The sequence below is a fragment of the Brachionichthys hirsutus genome, chromosome 11 (genome assembly GCF_040956055.1).
Source record: "Brachionichthys hirsutus isolate HB-005 chromosome 11, CSIRO-AGI_Bhir_v1, whole genome shotgun sequence".
NCBI classification, from domain to species: domain Eukaryota; kingdom Metazoa; phylum Chordata; class Actinopteri; order Lophiiformes; family Brachionichthyidae; genus Brachionichthys; species Brachionichthys hirsutus.
In genome coordinates, this window is record NC_090907.1 from 1,311,220 (window position 1) to 1,328,444 (window position 17,225).

The following is a 17,225-nucleotide window of genomic DNA, read 5'->3' on the forward strand; positions in this document are numbered from 1 at the left end:
ACAGAAAAATACAAACCTTTGCTGGCTTGTGATTGGGAAACATGTTTTTCACGTTTCTTGATATTCGGTGCAGACCGGATGGGACTGTAACAGTTCGTGTTCGTGTTCGTAATTCCTACTCTGCAGAGAGTCAGTGAAGGCATCCAGGGAGGAGGGCGGTGTGTGTGTGAGCGTGGAGGGGGTGAAAGAGACGGGAGAGGATATCTGTTCTGTTAGCGGCGGGGTTACCGATTAATAAAAGCTTGTTCTGAGACCCATCTCGTCCTTGTTTCAGCGTCTGACGGACGCTACAAATTTGCGTTTTCCCGTACAGATGTTCTTCTACGCCGTACACGTCTTAGAATGCATAAAAACCGTACTTTGTACGGCAAAAACGTACTGGTTGACAGGTATGAGTCCTGTCCACAGCTGTGTTAATAATAATGTGGTGTGAATAAACCCCTACATTCCATCCGCAGCGATGAAGGGTAAATATTGCTCAATGGCTTTGCATCCTGCTGCGAACAGAGCTTTCATTCTGATTTACATGTTACAGTCTTGAACATAACTAGAGGTGGAAAACAACCTAGAAAATTCTACAAAGGTAATAAAGCAGCGTTTAAATGAAATATTGGCTAATCTTTGAAACTAACCTGGAAGCTCGCCAGCACCGCTGGTAAACGTGTCTGCTGTTCAGTGTGGATCAGAAGCTTTGGGGGAAGTCAAATGATAGGTCGTCATGGCATGAAGTGATTTTTAGGTGCTCCTGCGTTAAGGTCTGAGCAGCTTCATGCACGTTGTCTGCACACGTTGCATGTCTTTTCCGTGGCTCTCTATTATAGATGCACACATTTGGCCTCTCTCGCGCCCTCCCTTTGCCCTCGCTCGCTTTTCGCAGCACATTGAACAGGATAGCTATAAGCCTCTCCATCAACCCGGTGGACAACAGCGAGGTCACTTTTAAAAAGTGAGGGCAGTTTGTGGAGTCCTTTCAAGTTCAGCAGTGGGTGGGAGGGGTTACGATTGTGTCTTTAGGTAAGTCCTGTAACGTCGAGGGTACAACCTAGGATAGAAGCGCTAGAGTGTGGCCTCGCCAATGGGCCTCATTATGCCAGGGAGGTTTTTGAGACCTTTTACTGGGTGTTAATGATGTTGGCCTTTGTAACCACTTTATGCCTATGTCTGTGTGTGTGTGTGTGTGTGTGTGTACGTGCGTTTGTGTGTTTTAGATGGGGAAAAGGAAGTTCTCGGGGTTGGAGGTGCTGCTCATTGTCCTGTTCGCTTTGATGACTGTGGCAGCCATTACTCTCATTACTCTATTTATTATTCAAGCACCTGGAGACGGTAGGCTGACTGAGCTTATCACTAAACACGATTAAGCTGCTCCTTATCTGAAGAGCTAAGTCTCTTTCAGTCAAATAGTTGACACGGAAATTATATAAAGTGGCCGTAAAACTCATTGGTGACTTGGACAAAGCCGACCTTCCACTTCACTTAAAATCAGTTTAAACTGGAACCGAGTTCAACGATTCAGATAGCAGGAATCTGGTGTCGCTCCTTGGCCGAAGCTTGTAAAAGAAGATATCAGTACACGATTAAATATTGTGGTTAATCATCAAGACACACTGAAATATGATGTCAAATTTAAGTCCCGTGTCACTGTGTTATAAAAAAAGAGATTAGCATATCAGCTGCATATTTTAAAGTCATTTAAGATGATAAATATGATTTAATCCATTTATTACCGTTGTCGTTAAATTTGTGTCGCCCAGATAGCATTTCAGCAGCGTTTGACCCCCAGTGTCCCAACATCTCTCTGGCTGAAAGGGTGGATTGTTTTCCTGACGCAGGTGCCTCAAAGGTGCGAGCCACTATTGCTGCATGCCAAAGAATCAAAATGCATTGTCTGTCCTATTGAAACCTAGAACCTGTTGGGGAGGCGCGTTTGTGCATCCTGGCTTTCAGCAACTTAAAATTGCCATTGTTGGAAATCCCCCCACTGTTGAACTCGCATTGTTCGCGATGATTAGCCTGGCTGTGGCCATCCCTGGAACCGTGACAACATCAAAACTCTAAACCCGAACAGCTTCGATGTAAGCAGCGCGGATGCTGCTGGCGACCCCTGGATGAGAGGAACGTTCCTTGGTGTTTCTTCCCAACCAACCACGGATACACGGCGGAATCGCTGGAGCAACCAAACGCTAACGGTGAATCCCCTCCTCCCTCCTCGCCTACCTATAAGCGCTCCATGTTGCTCTGATCTGTCTTGGCCATCTTTTTTCCTTTTCACTTTGTTTGCCCGGGGCCTTGTCTTCTGTGTAACACGACATGAATGGCACATCAGAAAACACGATTGACTTTGCAGCGTGCAGCTTTCTCCATTTCCTGCTTGACTTCACTGCCTCGGAAGCCCATTGGGCATTTTAAAGTTTGAACTTTTCAACCACCTTCTTCGTGTAGCGTTAGAACCTTTTCTTTCATTGACGAACTCAACTCAACTTTATTTATCGAGCGCTTTAAAAAAAAACCATAAGAACAGGAAGTTGAAGGTAACAAGAAACACCCGTGAACTGCAAAGCTTCAACGGAAACTTTAACTCCCACACGTGTTTTTAAACTCACAGAAATGAAAGCCCGACTGAAGAGGATGAGCTCTCCTTCCTTGTTCGGCGCTGATATTGAAGAGCTGGAATTTCACGCAGAAATGCAGTCGAGCAATCGCCTCCGATTTAAGGTACACATATAAATATGCACGCAAACGTCTGCGACACAATCTGGTTTCTGAACCAACTTCGATCCACGTGTGTTCGACAATAGAAGGAGTGGCTCCAGGCTGTGACGAATGAATGCTACCATGAGATACGTAGCTGCAGCCACGCCGCCCCAATGCTTGTTTCCTCTCCTCAGATCTACGATCCCCATCGCCAGAGGTTCGAGGTCCCCCATGAGCACGTCAGGAGCCTCGCCAGGGACCGGTCCACCCCCATCAGCGACACACTGGAGATGACCAATGAGCCCTTTGGCCTCACCGTGCGCAGGAAAGGGAATAAAAAAGTTCTGTGAGTGCTCCAAGCGTTTGCGTGCGGGATGAGAAGTCCTTTATTTATAAGGAGAGGTCATGTGGGAAGAAAATCAGATGTGATTTTACTTTATATTGCACAACATAATTGCTGCTGTGTGTGTGTGAATGGAATTCTGCAGACGACAGTGCGCGTCTCGCCTTTCTTTTATAATTCTCCCGGTCACTGCCGGTAGGTTATCAGTTTTATGCCTCATCCGATGCGGTTGTGCTCAGAAACCCTCCACCGAAAATCTCATCATAATACAATACGTGCACACGATGGCGCAACAAAACGCCTTCACATGTTGAGTTGGTTTCCCACGGCAACAAGCAATTATGTTCCCGTCAGCCTGGGTCACATGGTTTGTGACCCTGCAGTGATCAATTCCTCCCTGGGGCACCTTAAATTACGAGCACCGCTGATGCTCTATAGAATTTGGCATTCCATGATTCCATGTGGCATTTCTTTATTTCCTTTCCGAGAAAACAAATTGCAAAAATGTGAATTTGTTATAATCTGCCAGTTTACTGATTATTTCTCCAATGAATTAAAATATTCGATAATCACTTTAGCAGCAAATGGCACCTCGGAGTCGAGCGACAACGGGGTTTCCGTAGCAGCAAATATTTTGCAAAGCGTAGAACGCGAGCCGGGACGTCTCAGAGTGTTTATTAAAGTGCGATGTCACTCAAGTTGAGTTGATGGATGAAGGGAAATCATCATCACGTTGCTCTTTGATCTGTCAGCTGATTTGTGAGCGTTCTCCTCCAGGAACAAAAGCCTTTCACGCACTCTCTGTCTCTTTTAATCCATTACATCCTTGTAGCCATTCTTCGTTCTGGCAGCCGAACGCAGCACGGGCAGGTTTGGAATTTGTTTTATGGATTCCTGTGTTGGTTTGAAGCCTACGGAATGTTACTCAGAGGACTTATTAGTGCTCGGTGGGTCGACTGTTTCCTGGAATCCTCGTCTCCTTCCAAGCCCCTCGTCCCGCGACATCTCACCCTACCTTTCCTTCTCGCCCCTCTCTGTCTTTCACATTTTATCACACCTGCTCTCTCTCTCTCTCTCTCTCTCTCTCCCCCATATCTGTTCTCTTTCACACGAATCTCTCTTTTGAATCTCAGCTGCGATATATTTATATATTTACACTGTCTCCCATTCAGGTTTGACACCACGTTTGCTCCGCTGGTGTTCGCAGACCAGTATCTGCAGCTGTCTGCTAAGCTCCCATCCCATAATATTTATGGCTTGGGCGAGCATGTGCACAGGCAATATCTGCATAACATGGACTGGAAAACCTGGCCCATCTTCACCAGAGATGCATTCCCTAACGGGGTACACACACACACACACTCACACACACACATGCCATTTATACATGGTTAAGGAACACTTTCACATGCATGCTTTTAGCGTGTGTCATGTTGCATGTATCCCCAGTAAATGTATTTTCCTCACTAAACTGCTTATACTTGATAAGTTAAATATGTGGTGAAGCACAATAAGCACATCTTCTCCTCGATGTCACTTCATCCCTGCGTCTTCCTGTGCGCCCCCCTCCCGGCAGGGAACCCACAACCTCTATGGACATTATCCCTTCTTCCTCTGTCTGGAAGACGAGAGCGGGAAGTCGTTTGGGGTCTTTCTCATGAACAGCAACGCTATGGGTAAGGAAAGAAAAGCAGATCTTAAAATCAAAGAGAATGTGGCATGGCTGGATTCATTCTCTGAAGGAGATGACTACAAACATGGAGGCACCGGCTGATGGGCTCCTCCTCTTTTTTTTCTAGAGGTGACTTTGCAACCTGCTCCTGCTGTGACCTACAGAACGATTGGTGGAATCCTTGACTTCTACATTCTCTTTGGCGACACGCCGGAACAAGTGGTGCAGGAGTTCCTCACGGTGAGGCGCAAAGATGCAATATGAAAGCATCCAGGGGAGGTTTTCTGCCCTCGGGGGTTTATGGCTGGCCTCGGCGGAGTAATTAACTTAAAGCAACGTCCATTGTGTGGAACAGCTTATCGGCAGGCCTGTCATCCCTCCCTACTGGGCGCTGGGGTTCCAGATTTCTCGGTGGGACTACGGCAGCTTGAGCGAGGTCAAGAAAACAGTGGAGAGAAACCGTGCCGTGGGCCTCCCATATGTAAGAGCCCACCTCCTTCTTTTTGCTTTTCTTTCTTTATGCAGTATGCCGCACAATCTGTTTCCTTCAGGCCAGTCTCAAATCGTTACCGGGGTCGATGGCATCTGTTCTCAATACACAACACAAGCAAATAGACTTATTTTAATCATTGATGTTAGAACATTATCAGCATTCGTGAGACATCATGCATCACATGTTTCCATTTTCACACTCCGTATCTTGCAAATCTCAAGCATGGAAGTCTGCTCAAATGTTTTATTAAGACAATTAAAATGAAGAGTAAACTCATAATTGAGATGTGTTGGAGGCGTTTCTGTATAAATCTGATCATTTAAAATGCTGTTTTCGTGCTATTTTTTTTTTTTTACTCTTTGATTTGTCTTGGCACAACAAATGCTAATAGGGGACAAAACAAAACAGAAGTGCACTTTTGAATTTCACCGATATGTCCAAATTCAGGAGTTTGAATAATTCTACCTCTCTGAAGAAAAGATTTGCACTTTGAAGACCAGACACCTGAAATATATTGGAATACACACACAGATACCGTGCCGATCAATACCTCACCTCGTGCAACTCTTGTTAAACTCAAGCCACTTGCACTACCACGCAATTTCAGAGGCAAGAGCCTTAACCACTCAACCAACAGCCGAGACGTGATATGAAGGTTGAAGCAGGACAGATAGAGTCAGGACAGTCAGAGTGATTGCGATGGCCTTAAACTCAGGCAGGGTAATCCAGCTTTCTAATGGAGAGTCCGCTGGGTTCTCTAGGTTCATTCCCGGGACCACTATTTTTCAGGCATCACTCAATGCTAGCGCTAATAAAAGACCAATTGATCGCATCCTTTTTCACTCTCATTCATCCTCATCTGAATGTTAAAACTGCTCCAACAACTCGCCCCCTTTCAGAGCCGCTTGATAAATACCAGTTCTGGTTGACATTTTCTTGGGAGACGCAGCACTTGTCTTCGGCCGACCCTGCGACCAGGACATAAGACGTCCCGTCTATACTGAGCGCTAGAGTTTGATGTACTCTCTATTCTTTAATTAAGAAAGTCGCCTCTTAATCCATGCTCCCATAAAGCACATCAACTGCGTCGCAACACAGCGATGCTGCTCCAATTAAGGGCTCATTTTGAGCTGGTGTATTCTGAAGATCGAATGCAGCCAAATTTCTAACCTACCTTAATATTTCACTCTGATAATCTACGCGCTTTCATATCCAAAGGCATTAGGGTGCAGCTGCTTCCTCTGCTGTACTCCGGGATATGCTTGATAACCATTAGATAGACCACAGAGGACATTATCACATTCTCCCTAATATGTCTGGAGCTGATTACCATTAGTGGAAAGATCTGGCAGAGCCTTCCGAACCATCTGCCCCATCGATATGGAGTCGATTTTGGCAGGCAACAGAAAGACAACAGCATTAAGTCACACCCTGATAAGTAAAATTTAAAAACAATGTTTTTACATCCCTATTGTCCTCCCATCGTTTAGCTTTAGCAGCACTCCGGCCAAGCTGTTTGCACTCACTCATCAGATGTCAACCATTGCAAAAGCAGGTCAATACACACACTTAGCATTATTTATTTTTAGCTATTTGGTGAAAGGACACATCATGCTTAACAGCGTGTTTAATAGCCATATGGATGGGAATGCATTTGTTAGTCCAGTAAAAACGTAAGATACGTTTTTAGCCTTTATCAAAAAATCCTATGTCGTAAAATCTGCATTCAATTCAGTCACCAAAAATCACAGTTCATAAAGGGGTCCGATCAGAACCACCATGAAAAATGTCTTCTGGTTCTGATCCAGAATGAGGTCAGGAACAAATATTACATTTTAACATTAAACTAATTTATGGATTCAAGAATTCACTTTGACTTGGAGTGAAGATACCAAGAACAATCTAGAACCTTTTGGTGCTGATCCAGATCACCATGTAGACGGTGTAGATCCATCAAGGAGGGGAACGAGCTGCTTGGGGCAGGTCTGTGCTCTCTGAGTGCTTTTCTAGTTTATGGTGTTTTTCAGTAGTTCTGAGAGGTATTATTAGAATTCAATGTACATGGGGTGTTTTCCTTGCCATGCAGGACATCCAGTACACTGACATCGACTACATGGAGGACAAGAAAGACTTCACTTATGATAAAACCAAGTTCACTGACCTACCTCAGTTTGCAGACTATCTTCATGAGAAGGGACAGAGATACATCCTCATCCTGGTAGGAACTCATTTGTGAGCATTTTGGGTACATTTGCACTACATGCACAAAAATAAATACTCGTGTATCCCTTCCTCTCCAGGATCCTGCCATAGCAACCAGTAAGAGGACTGGAAATGCCTCCTATGAATCATATGACCGTGGCACTAAGAAGAACGCCTGGGTCATGGACGCGTTAGGGAACACTCCTCTGTTGGGAGAGGTAAGTTGAGTTACCCCCGCATCACACCCGTAGAAGGTGTGGCCTCTGATTTGTCATTTCACCAGGATGTTTAATTATATATATATGATGTTAAATCATTAAAAAATACAGTTGATACAAAACCATGATATAAATCAGCTTCATTATAACAGAAGAGCAGTCAGGTCACCTTGAAGACTGCCAAGCTGTCAGGATATATATATTCAGCAATAACAAAACGCAATAGTCCCCAAGCAATAAGCTCAAACCAGCCTGAAATATGTACAATATTCAAATACATGAATAATAATCATATCCAGCATTAGTATTGAAGAACTCCTCAAAATACCCGAGTGCATTCACACTTTAATATCAACTCTGCCTCTCTGTTATACCTGCGTATGCTAACTGCAGCGTAGCCGCTGGTTATTTGAGGTCAGGAATGACGTGATGAATCACCAGCCTTGAACATTCCCCATTTGTCTGTAAATAATACAGAGACGTCATTAATCCATGCTTGTGTGTCCGATGCTGTTGCCGAGGTGCAACGTCGAATTTATCCTGAAATTGATGACTTCTGGAGGTTCAGAGCATGAATATGCAATCAAAGAACCAGCATGAATTGATCAGCACCATAATACAGCTGGGATTACTGGGAAATGCATGTAGGGAGGCGGGACACGCTGGTTCCATGACGCTCAGACATGTCGGCTACGCCCTTCTGCATACACGATATATTATACTGCATAAACATGTGCAGAGCGAGGATACATTCCTGTATCTGTGACTGGCTTTCTACGGTTTCCATCAAGCCATTATATTCCCTAATGGAAGTTCGAACCTCCGGCACATTGCGTTTGATCCTTCTCCCTGCTGAGCTCATATTTAAAAAAAATCACCCCCCCTGCAGAGATGCAGGGGGTAAAAGTTGGTTGCTCCCATGCTTTAATGGTGTTCCTTTTGATTATGCACACAATTTGCCCCCCCACACCTGCAATCGCCTTTTCATGCAGGTCAAACATGTGCATTGATTTCACATTAGTGTTTAATCTTAAAATATTCTGCATCACCGCATCACAGACTAAGTGTTTAAATGTATGTGTGTGTGCGTGTGTGCGTGCCCGTAGCTCCAGATGAGAAGCTACCCTTGCCTGTTTGTGCGCTACGTCGCTGCATGCCTGTGCGTGATTGTAATTGATTCCTGTTTATTTCCACATGAACGTTTGTGAAAACACCGGGATCCATGCAAAGCGACCTTTGCAGCGGCGGTTCCGCCGATAAAGGATACAGAGACAGGCTGGTATTTATTTTTGCTTTCAAGACAGCTAATTGCACAAAAAGATAAGGCTGAAAGCTTTTCCCGATGGTCCATGTGTTTTAGTGTCTGAGTAAAATCATAACGTGTGCGGTGTCACACACACACAAGAGATGGATGGGAGTAAATACAGCAGCAGAGCCTACGTGGGTTTAAAGGTAGCAATGACAGGCAGGAACATCGGCGGAGAAGAAGGTAGGTGCACAAACAACAAATAATAGATTAGAGACGAACACACAATGAGACACACTGACTGTCTCTCTGAGGGGTGGAGTGAAAGGAAGGAAAGCAGGAAGTCAGAAACAGAGAGACAAGAGACAAAAAGACAGGTTATCAGGTAAACACCCAAAAAATGAAGGACAGACAAGACGGCAGGTAGGAAGACGCCTCGGGGAGGGTGTGGGTAGATGGATGGATAGAGACAGGTGGAGGACAAAGACAGGCTGACAGACGCGGCGGCGTGAAAACAAACACAGAGACAGAGATGTACAGCTGCAAATGCCGGCGTCTGTGTAGGAGCGCTTACAGAGCGTGTCGATATCAGCAAGGATCTGGAGACGCAACATGTCGAGTTACAGGAAGGCAGAAAGGACTGGAAAATGAATGATGGAATATGGGAGGGGGCATCAGTAAGCCGTGACCTCGGAGTTCTGACGACCTGCCAAAACATCTTCCTGCAAATCTATATCTGTGTGTGTGTGTGTGTGTGTGTGTGTGCGCGTGTCCATGTGAGCGTGGATAAGTGTGATTCATGTCTGCTACAAACTAGGTTGTAAAGTTATTGGCACTGGAAGGAATGAGGTAAGAAATAGCAAGCGTGGAGTGAAACCTTGAGATTTAATATTAGCTACTGTGATGTACGGAAGACACACACACACACACACACACAGCCTCTCCTCTGGCTGTGGATTATTAATTTCTCTCAATACATGTATTTTAGGACGATTTCTAACACACAGTCACGCTCAGAGATTCGATTTCTCCTCTTTTCCGTCCTCCTTTGCCATTTCTCTCTCTCTCTTTCATCACACCCACCCCCTTCCTTTCTTCGTTCTCTGTTGCATCCCTTGTTAAAGCCATTCCCCTTTGGTTCTATAGAACTAGATAAGGCTACACTGCCTTAGCTTAGCTCATGCCGCATCATGCCTGTACTGTGTTGGCTTGTTTTTATTTTAGCTTTATAACATTATTATTTAGTTTTATTCCAAAAAGTGCCGTTAACACATCCGCCCTACGTTCTCTCCAAGGTGTGGCCAGGAGAGACTGTCTTCCCAGACTACACGAGCCCAAACTGCATCGACTGGTGGGTGGATGAGTACGAGCGCTTCTCCAGGGAGATCAAACACGACGCCCTCTGGATTGTGAGTTGATTTAAAAACGAGTGTAGTGAAGACGTGTGTTTATTGATTAGCTGCTGGCTGGTAAAAATAAAATACAAAATATTTGATGCACGCAGAATTTCCAATTTGGCTCCAAATACTTTGTGTCAAACTCACGGCCCAGCCGAATAATCGCTTTTGTTTTAATGCAGAAAAAGAAGCTGTAATGTTTTCAAATTGAACTTTTCGGGTCAAAATATTGCAGGAAGTTGTCGGTTCAATAAATGTAAAACCTGTTTAGCCCAGAGCATAGTCTGTGTCTTGAATTTCAGCCCCTTGTATAATTGCGTTTGGCTCATGATTGCTGTTATTTAGGGGATCCTGGACTTGTGAGTCGTGTAAGGGCTGTTGCATATTTTTGATTATATAGTAATTGACCACATTCTCTCTCTGCTGCCCTTGCAGGACATGAACGAGGTGGCCAATTTCAAGAAAGGCTCGATCGAGGGTTGTGCTGATAACAAACTCAACTACCCTCCTTACACTCCAAGTACGACGTTTTACTGCGCTCTGATGAGTATCTGCTGCTCTAATGCAGTTCTAATATTCGTGACTACACTGTGTACGAGGTTGGCTTTGTCGAGGTGCCATCGCTTTTCATGTCTCGTAGCCCAAATGTCGTGATGGTGATACATTTGCCACAATTGCACCAAAAAGGTGAGTTCAGGGTCCAAGACGAGAAGCCATCCAGAATAGTCGGCCCCTGGAGAGGAATTCTGAAAAGGACTTATCTGCCATGCCTTTTTTCCAACTGGCAGAATGATAATAACTGGAAGAGGCGTTTCCCCCCATGCTGCCGCATTCTTTTATTGCACTTCTTTGTCATTCTTTGCCTCCATCGCTCTCTAAATGTCTCTCTTATTGCATCCTATATTTTGTATTCCTTCCACGCCTCCTCTCACCTTACCTCCTCCGTCTGTTCCCTCTCTCCTAGAGATTCTGGACGAAATGATGTACAGCAAGACTCTGTGTATGGATGCCAAGCAGACCTGGGGGGACCACTATGATGTCCACAGTCTGTACGGCTACTCCATGGTGTTGGCGACTGAAAAGTGAGGATATTTACAATGAATGGTGACGTTTGGCCGGCTTTGTGCTCTGTCCTGCAGGCCAACTCGCTTCTGCACCTCAACGAGGCACGGTCTCAATAGCGATGCAAAACTTCAGCAGCAAAAAAAGTGTTGCAGACGCCACGAGAAATACGCCGCTGAGGTGCATAAGAGCAAACAGTAAATCTGTCTGTTCGGAGCATTGTGGTGAACGACGACCGTCGCTAAATCAGAACTCGTGATGCGCTTCCCGTGTGATGAGTACAGAAATATGTTTGAACAAGAAAGCGTTGACGGAGCGCCGCTAAAACCAGAACAACTGGGAAGCGGCTTCCAGGCCGTGTCTGAACAACATCCTGTAGCAAGTTTCACAATGATAGGAAATTGTGATCATCAATTGTGGTATCGTTGCACCGAGGGCGTAGAGCAAACCATTCGGAGATACATGGAATTAATCTGAACTATTTAATCTGCATTATCCCTGCTACATATTGCCAGCGACACGCCTCCGACCCGCCGTTACTTTGCCGCGACCCAATACATGTTGCCCCCATCCAGACATATTTTAATCTCCTCGGTCCAGATTAGAATCCAGATGTGGGGAGATTAATTTTGCAAATAGTGCTGCAAGAGCATGAGGCATCCATGCATCAGATTTTATCAAACAATTTTTTTAAAAAAGCACTGCGATATATAAATAGATATGCTTGGCAAGAAAACCCGCCGAATGTGAACCGTGATATAGCGAGGGACGACTGTACAAGTCTACGTCTGAGGCTAACTCTTCTTTTAGCTTTACTTCTCAAAGGTGAAAATGTTTGTGAGGCACAGAATAAGATGAAAAGCAACGGTGATGATGATGATCATCATCATGATGAGCGTCTTCCCTATCAGTCCTCCCTCGCCCAATGTCAGCGGGCATTGTCCCGAGGCCTCCTACGACGCTGCAGGATAATTCGTCGTATAAAAGATTGGGTGAATGATTTTATATCTCAGGTGACTATTAGACAGTTTCCCCCTTTTGAACGTGCATGTCAGGCCTTCACATGCCACCCCCCCCACTCCCCGGCCTGTACACCAACAAAAAGAACAATGCGGCCTGCATACTCTGGTCCTACAGCGTCGGGTCGCTCTGTTTCTGCCGCACTATAGCAATAAAACGAGCCGCGCTGGCTACAACGGGGACGAGGCTTGTCTCACCGAGCTCTTCAAAGTAAACTTGCTGACTCACTGCTATAAGAGCTGGCTCATCTTTCTTGTGTCCCCACCTCCACCATCCACTAATTAAAATGTATTATTGGCAGGAGACAACTTTGGTAAACATCATCAGGGATTTGTATTGTCATGGAAATCAATGCGGCTTCGATTCCACTCATCAAACAAGCTAAAAAAAGTACGGTGGTGCAGGGATGTAGTTCTCGACTGACTGTGTACTTGTGTATCTAACTGACCTCTCTCTTCGCTCCATCGGACAGAGCTCTGCAGCGGGTGTTCGGGGAGAACCGTACCCTGATGCTGACCCGCTCGTCCTTCCCGGGTGTGGGAAAATATTCGGGTCACTGGCTGGGGGACAACGCCGCCAACTGGAATGACATAAAATGGGCCATTCCTGGCATGCTGGAGTTTGGACTCTTTGGGGTTCCCTATGTGAGTGCAGAGTGAGAAATCCCATTTAGTGAAAGGCTTCTGTAGTTTTTATTGCATGTTTCTGTTCACTAAACATTTCGTTCTGACAAGTTTTTGCTGTTTTGAAACAGGATTTAGCAGCTAATTGAGAACTGCGGTAAGTCGTAAGCATAAGGACAAAGGGGGCAGGCCAAAGGAAGCATATCCGGAATGAAATCCAGTAAAAGTCTGGAACAAAATGCTAAAAAAACATTCAAATTACTCCTTGCATGTGTGTAACTGTCATTTAAACCGCAGTAGGAGACTTGTGGTGATTTCTTTCTGTCTTTATTTACTCATATGAGAGTAGATGAATGTAAGACAGCATTTAAAACTGGATTTGGTCCCAGCTGGGCGATCGAGTCTCCTGTGAAAAGCCTGCAGGCTGATCTTTGACTCGAGTCTCTTTGTTAGACTTTATTGCTCAATTGATGCAAATCGCTGATTTGCATCAGCGATTTGGTGCTGCTCTGTCTGAGGGAAAATCAAGAAATGACCAGAAACACAATCATCCATCCCTTTGCCATCATATTTTCTTTCCTGCTTCTGATGGCAGCTTCAAGTCGGAACCGTGCCCTTCTCCCTGGGTGTTTCTCTGCAGCATCTCAGCACGCTGTTCAGTTGATCTAAGATGACGGAAATTTACGGGTTCACAGGTTCATGCTAAATGTCAGGTTGTCACGTGTTTCAGATCGGAGCCGACATCTGTGGATTCTTTGACGACTCAAGCGAAGAGTTGTGTCGCCGCTGGATGCAGGTGGGAGCGTTCTACCCGTTCAGCCGGAACCACAATGCCCAGGGCTACAAGGTACTGCAAATGCTAAATGTTGTACAATTATTACATTAGCCTGTCCTTTATAGATTTATGGATCCGACAGCCAAGGCTTGGACTAAAATGCCCTTCATTTTAGAACATTGTGATCGGTGCCATGACCTCAAGTGGACATGGCACCGATCACACTATTTCTGCTGCATCCGTTATGTGGGCACTTTGATTTTAGATTTCAGCTGCAGCAGATCATTACAGCTGCAGCGTTATATTGGAACATCTGACTCGACAGACCGATAGTCATCAAAGAGGCTGGGTTTAACACTTTTATAAAAGATAATGCTGATGTTAAAGATGTAAAATGACTATGGTGTACTGATGTACCCACCATATGGTGGATAAACCGACAATGTGATGTAAAATTAGAAGCGAATGGCAGCATCAGCGGCCCCTTTGGGGCATCAGATCCTTAAATAACCATTGAATCGTATACTTCCTCTCCTCCAGCTGTGGTGGGTCATGGCATGAGGAGCATGCTTTCCTAGCGTCTTGGCTCCAGATGTTTGTCAGGTGACGTCTTGCAGAGTTAGGGGTTGAGTTATTTGAATTCCCTATGCTCACATATTTATCTGTTGCTGCACCTGTCAAGCTAGTTGCTCCTGCAAGATATACTATGCATCATTTTCAAAACTTCAAACAGAAGTAAAAGCATAATTTATACGTAATGTCTGCGGATTGGCTCAGGTGATGGGGGACGTTCATTCAAAGGTGAGCGGCTGCATGTTTCGTGGTAATGTTAGCCAGCGCCGCCGCAGGAGGCGTGGTTTAAGCACTTGATGACACATCATCATGCTAACACATTGACTTTAAAGACTGTAAACATAAAATAAATGTATGAATCTTTGGATCCACATGGCATTAGGAATCCAAAGCGGCTTTACACAATCGTGGTTGTGATTGGACAATTCTGGAGAGGAGTTTTGATATTTCCTCTAAGCCGAGATGGATCAAATGTGCAATGACAAGCCGTGGCTTGTGTAAAATTAGAAACTGACATTGTAATGAAGATGAACAGGCTTGCATTTAAATGTCACGCGTCAGATTAAAGCAAATATCACCGCGATGCATGGGGAAACCACCCACTGAGCAAACAGCAGTGTTTATATTGATCCCGCAAGCTGAGCTATTGTTGCTGATGAAGGCAAATAACGGGAGAACAGTCCGATCTCCGCGTTGAACGATGCGAGAATAATACAAAGAATCTTCATGTGACATTTCCATACTCATCACGGAGGTAAAAATAGCACGGCGGTATGGAACGGCGCTTTTCAGCAGGAAACGGTGTGCGTTGGAAGCAGGAAATCGGAGGGAGGGCATCTGCCGGAGGACAGGAACATGATGATGAATTAGAAATACGATTTGCACCGAACGAGACAGCTAATGTGTGACCTTTGCTTCGCCCTAATCATGGCTCTCCTCGCACAGCCATGCAGACACGCACACACACACACACACACACACACGTCTCATCACACTCTCAGAGGTGCCGGGGGCATAAATGATTAGCCAGATGAAAGGCACGTGGCCTGTTAGCAGCTAATCACCGTCTCACTCTCCACTATCACAGAAATTAAATCATACTTTCTGTCTCTCACGTTTTTTTTCTCGCTTTCTCTCACATTTTTTTTAAACATCATCCTGACAGAATTTACTCTTAGGTTAGCCTTGTTGAAAGTCAATTTCCATTTTAAATAACCATTCTAATGAGTATAAACAAGGTTAATGTCCGCTTATTCATTATGAGTAAATGGGGGATGAAGAATACTGTCACCTTTCTTCCTCCCCTCTCATCTCTCCTCTTTCTATTACCTACGATTTATTCTTTCCTTCATTGAACTTTTCTTTTTTTTTCCCTTCATGGGAAGACAAATGTTCCTTTTTGTCTTCTTTTCCTCGAACCCACACCTTAAATCCATCTTTCCGTCCTCAGCCCCAGGATCCAGCCGCCTATGGTGCCGACTCAGCGCTGGTGGCCAGCTCTAAACATTACCTGAAGATACGATACACACTCCTGCCTTACCTGTACACACTGTTCTACAAAGCCCACACCACCGGCGAAACCGTTGTGCGTCCAGTCATGCACGAGTAAGTCAGTTGTAACATTGTAATTACACTGCAAACCACCTTGTAATGCCAGTTGCATTAAGAGCAAACATTTAGGGGACGTGTTTATGCAGTTGGGTTTGACAGAGTCGCTGCTCCAAGTTAACAGAAACTCAGTTATTGTTGACCCGTCAAGGCAGTTTCTCCACAATGCTTGCTTTTGCTAGAATGAATGGAGAAAATGTCACAGCAACAAAGGTTAAACAGATAAACAGTCGGATAAATCAGCTGCTCAACTGAGCACCCTGGGAATGTCTTTCTATGAGACGGCGTCGGTGACCTCAGGTTGGCATGAGTTTCTAAGAGCAGATTAATGTTATTAAGTTATAACGGTGTAATAACTGCAGTGAACAGCTGCATAAGTACACGATTGGATATTATTTTCCAAACAGCTGTGAGCGAGCTAATAATCGTCATAGCATATTGCAGCAGCTGATGCTAAAACAAGAACGTCTTCCTCACTCCGCCTGGTCTTAGAGGATCAGAGGATTTAATTGGTAATATTTCTAGATTTGAATGAAGGATTATATTAGATTAGTGAAAAACAGTGTTTTTCTTTTCCTTTATGGTTTTGTTTTGCTTTTTATATATATATATATTGAACCAGATTCCCGGTGAAGCTGTTGAAGGCATCAAATAGAGACTTTTAATTGTTCCGTATGGAAAATGTGCGACTCATCATGAACTTGTAGTGACTGATTTATAAACTACAAGCTTAGTGGAATTTTTAATTAAAAGCAACATCATTAAAATGAATAAATAAGTTAAACATTTTAAAAGAAAGTCAAGAGGGGAACAGTATTTCTAATTATTCACTTCCTTGTCACTCAGATTCTACTCCGATAGCAACACCTGGAACGTGGACCGCCAGTTCCTCTGGGGAAAACACCTGCTGATCACGCCTGTGCTGGACCCGGTAAGTCAACACAAATCAAGTTAACCAAATAAAAGATGGAAAAAAGAAAGAAAAAACGTGGATATGCTGTATTTATATAGACGTATCACACCCAGTACATATAGATAAGAGATGACACACACACACACACACACAGATAGAATACACACTCTAAAAACTCTATAGGGAAAACATGACATGGGATTCTCTCTCTTGCCCTCCTCTCATCCCTCTTTCATGTCCTCTCTCTTTTCTCTCAGCTCTAATGAGAGCACTGACCTCATTACTAGCAGATTAGAAGTGAAGATAGAAGTGTGTTTTTGTGCATCTTTGTCTCAGTGTGTGTGTGTGCATGTGTGCTCTTGTGGGCACATATAAATGTGTATGCCAAT

The 17,225-nt window shown here is 44.5% G+C and overlaps 1 protein-coding gene across 1 annotated transcript in view; it reads left to right on the plus strand.

The window, feature by feature from the left end:
• The first annotated feature begins 1,208 nt into the window (after nt 1-1,208).
• The window catches only part of si (sucrase-isomaltase), a 41,074-nt gene continuing 25,057 nt past the window's right edge, over nt 1,209-17,225 (plus strand). Inside the window, exons 1-18 of the mRNA XM_068745905.1 lie at nt 1,209-1,323; nt 1,752-1,840; nt 2,066-2,186; nt 2,603-2,712; nt 2,886-3,037; nt 4,207-4,378; nt 4,611-4,710; nt 4,834-4,946; nt 5,062-5,187; nt 7,286-7,417; nt 7,500-7,619; nt 10,161-10,274; nt 10,698-10,782; nt 11,227-11,344; nt 12,817-12,988; nt 13,698-13,814; nt 15,766-15,920; nt 16,770-16,854. Of these exons, the coding sequence (XP_068602006.1) occupies nt 1,209-1,323; nt 1,752-1,840; nt 2,066-2,186; nt 2,603-2,712; nt 2,886-3,037; nt 4,207-4,378; nt 4,611-4,710; nt 4,834-4,946; nt 5,062-5,187; nt 7,286-7,417; nt 7,500-7,619; nt 10,161-10,274; nt 10,698-10,782; nt 11,227-11,344; nt 12,817-12,988; nt 13,698-13,814; nt 15,766-15,920; nt 16,770-16,854 (2,196 nt within the window). The remainder of the gene's footprint in view (nt 1,324-1,751; nt 1,841-2,065; nt 2,187-2,602; nt 2,713-2,885; nt 3,038-4,206; nt 4,379-4,610; nt 4,711-4,833; nt 4,947-5,061; nt 5,188-7,285; nt 7,418-7,499; nt 7,620-10,160; nt 10,275-10,697; nt 10,783-11,226; nt 11,345-12,816; nt 12,989-13,697; nt 13,815-15,765; nt 15,921-16,769; nt 16,855-17,225) is intronic.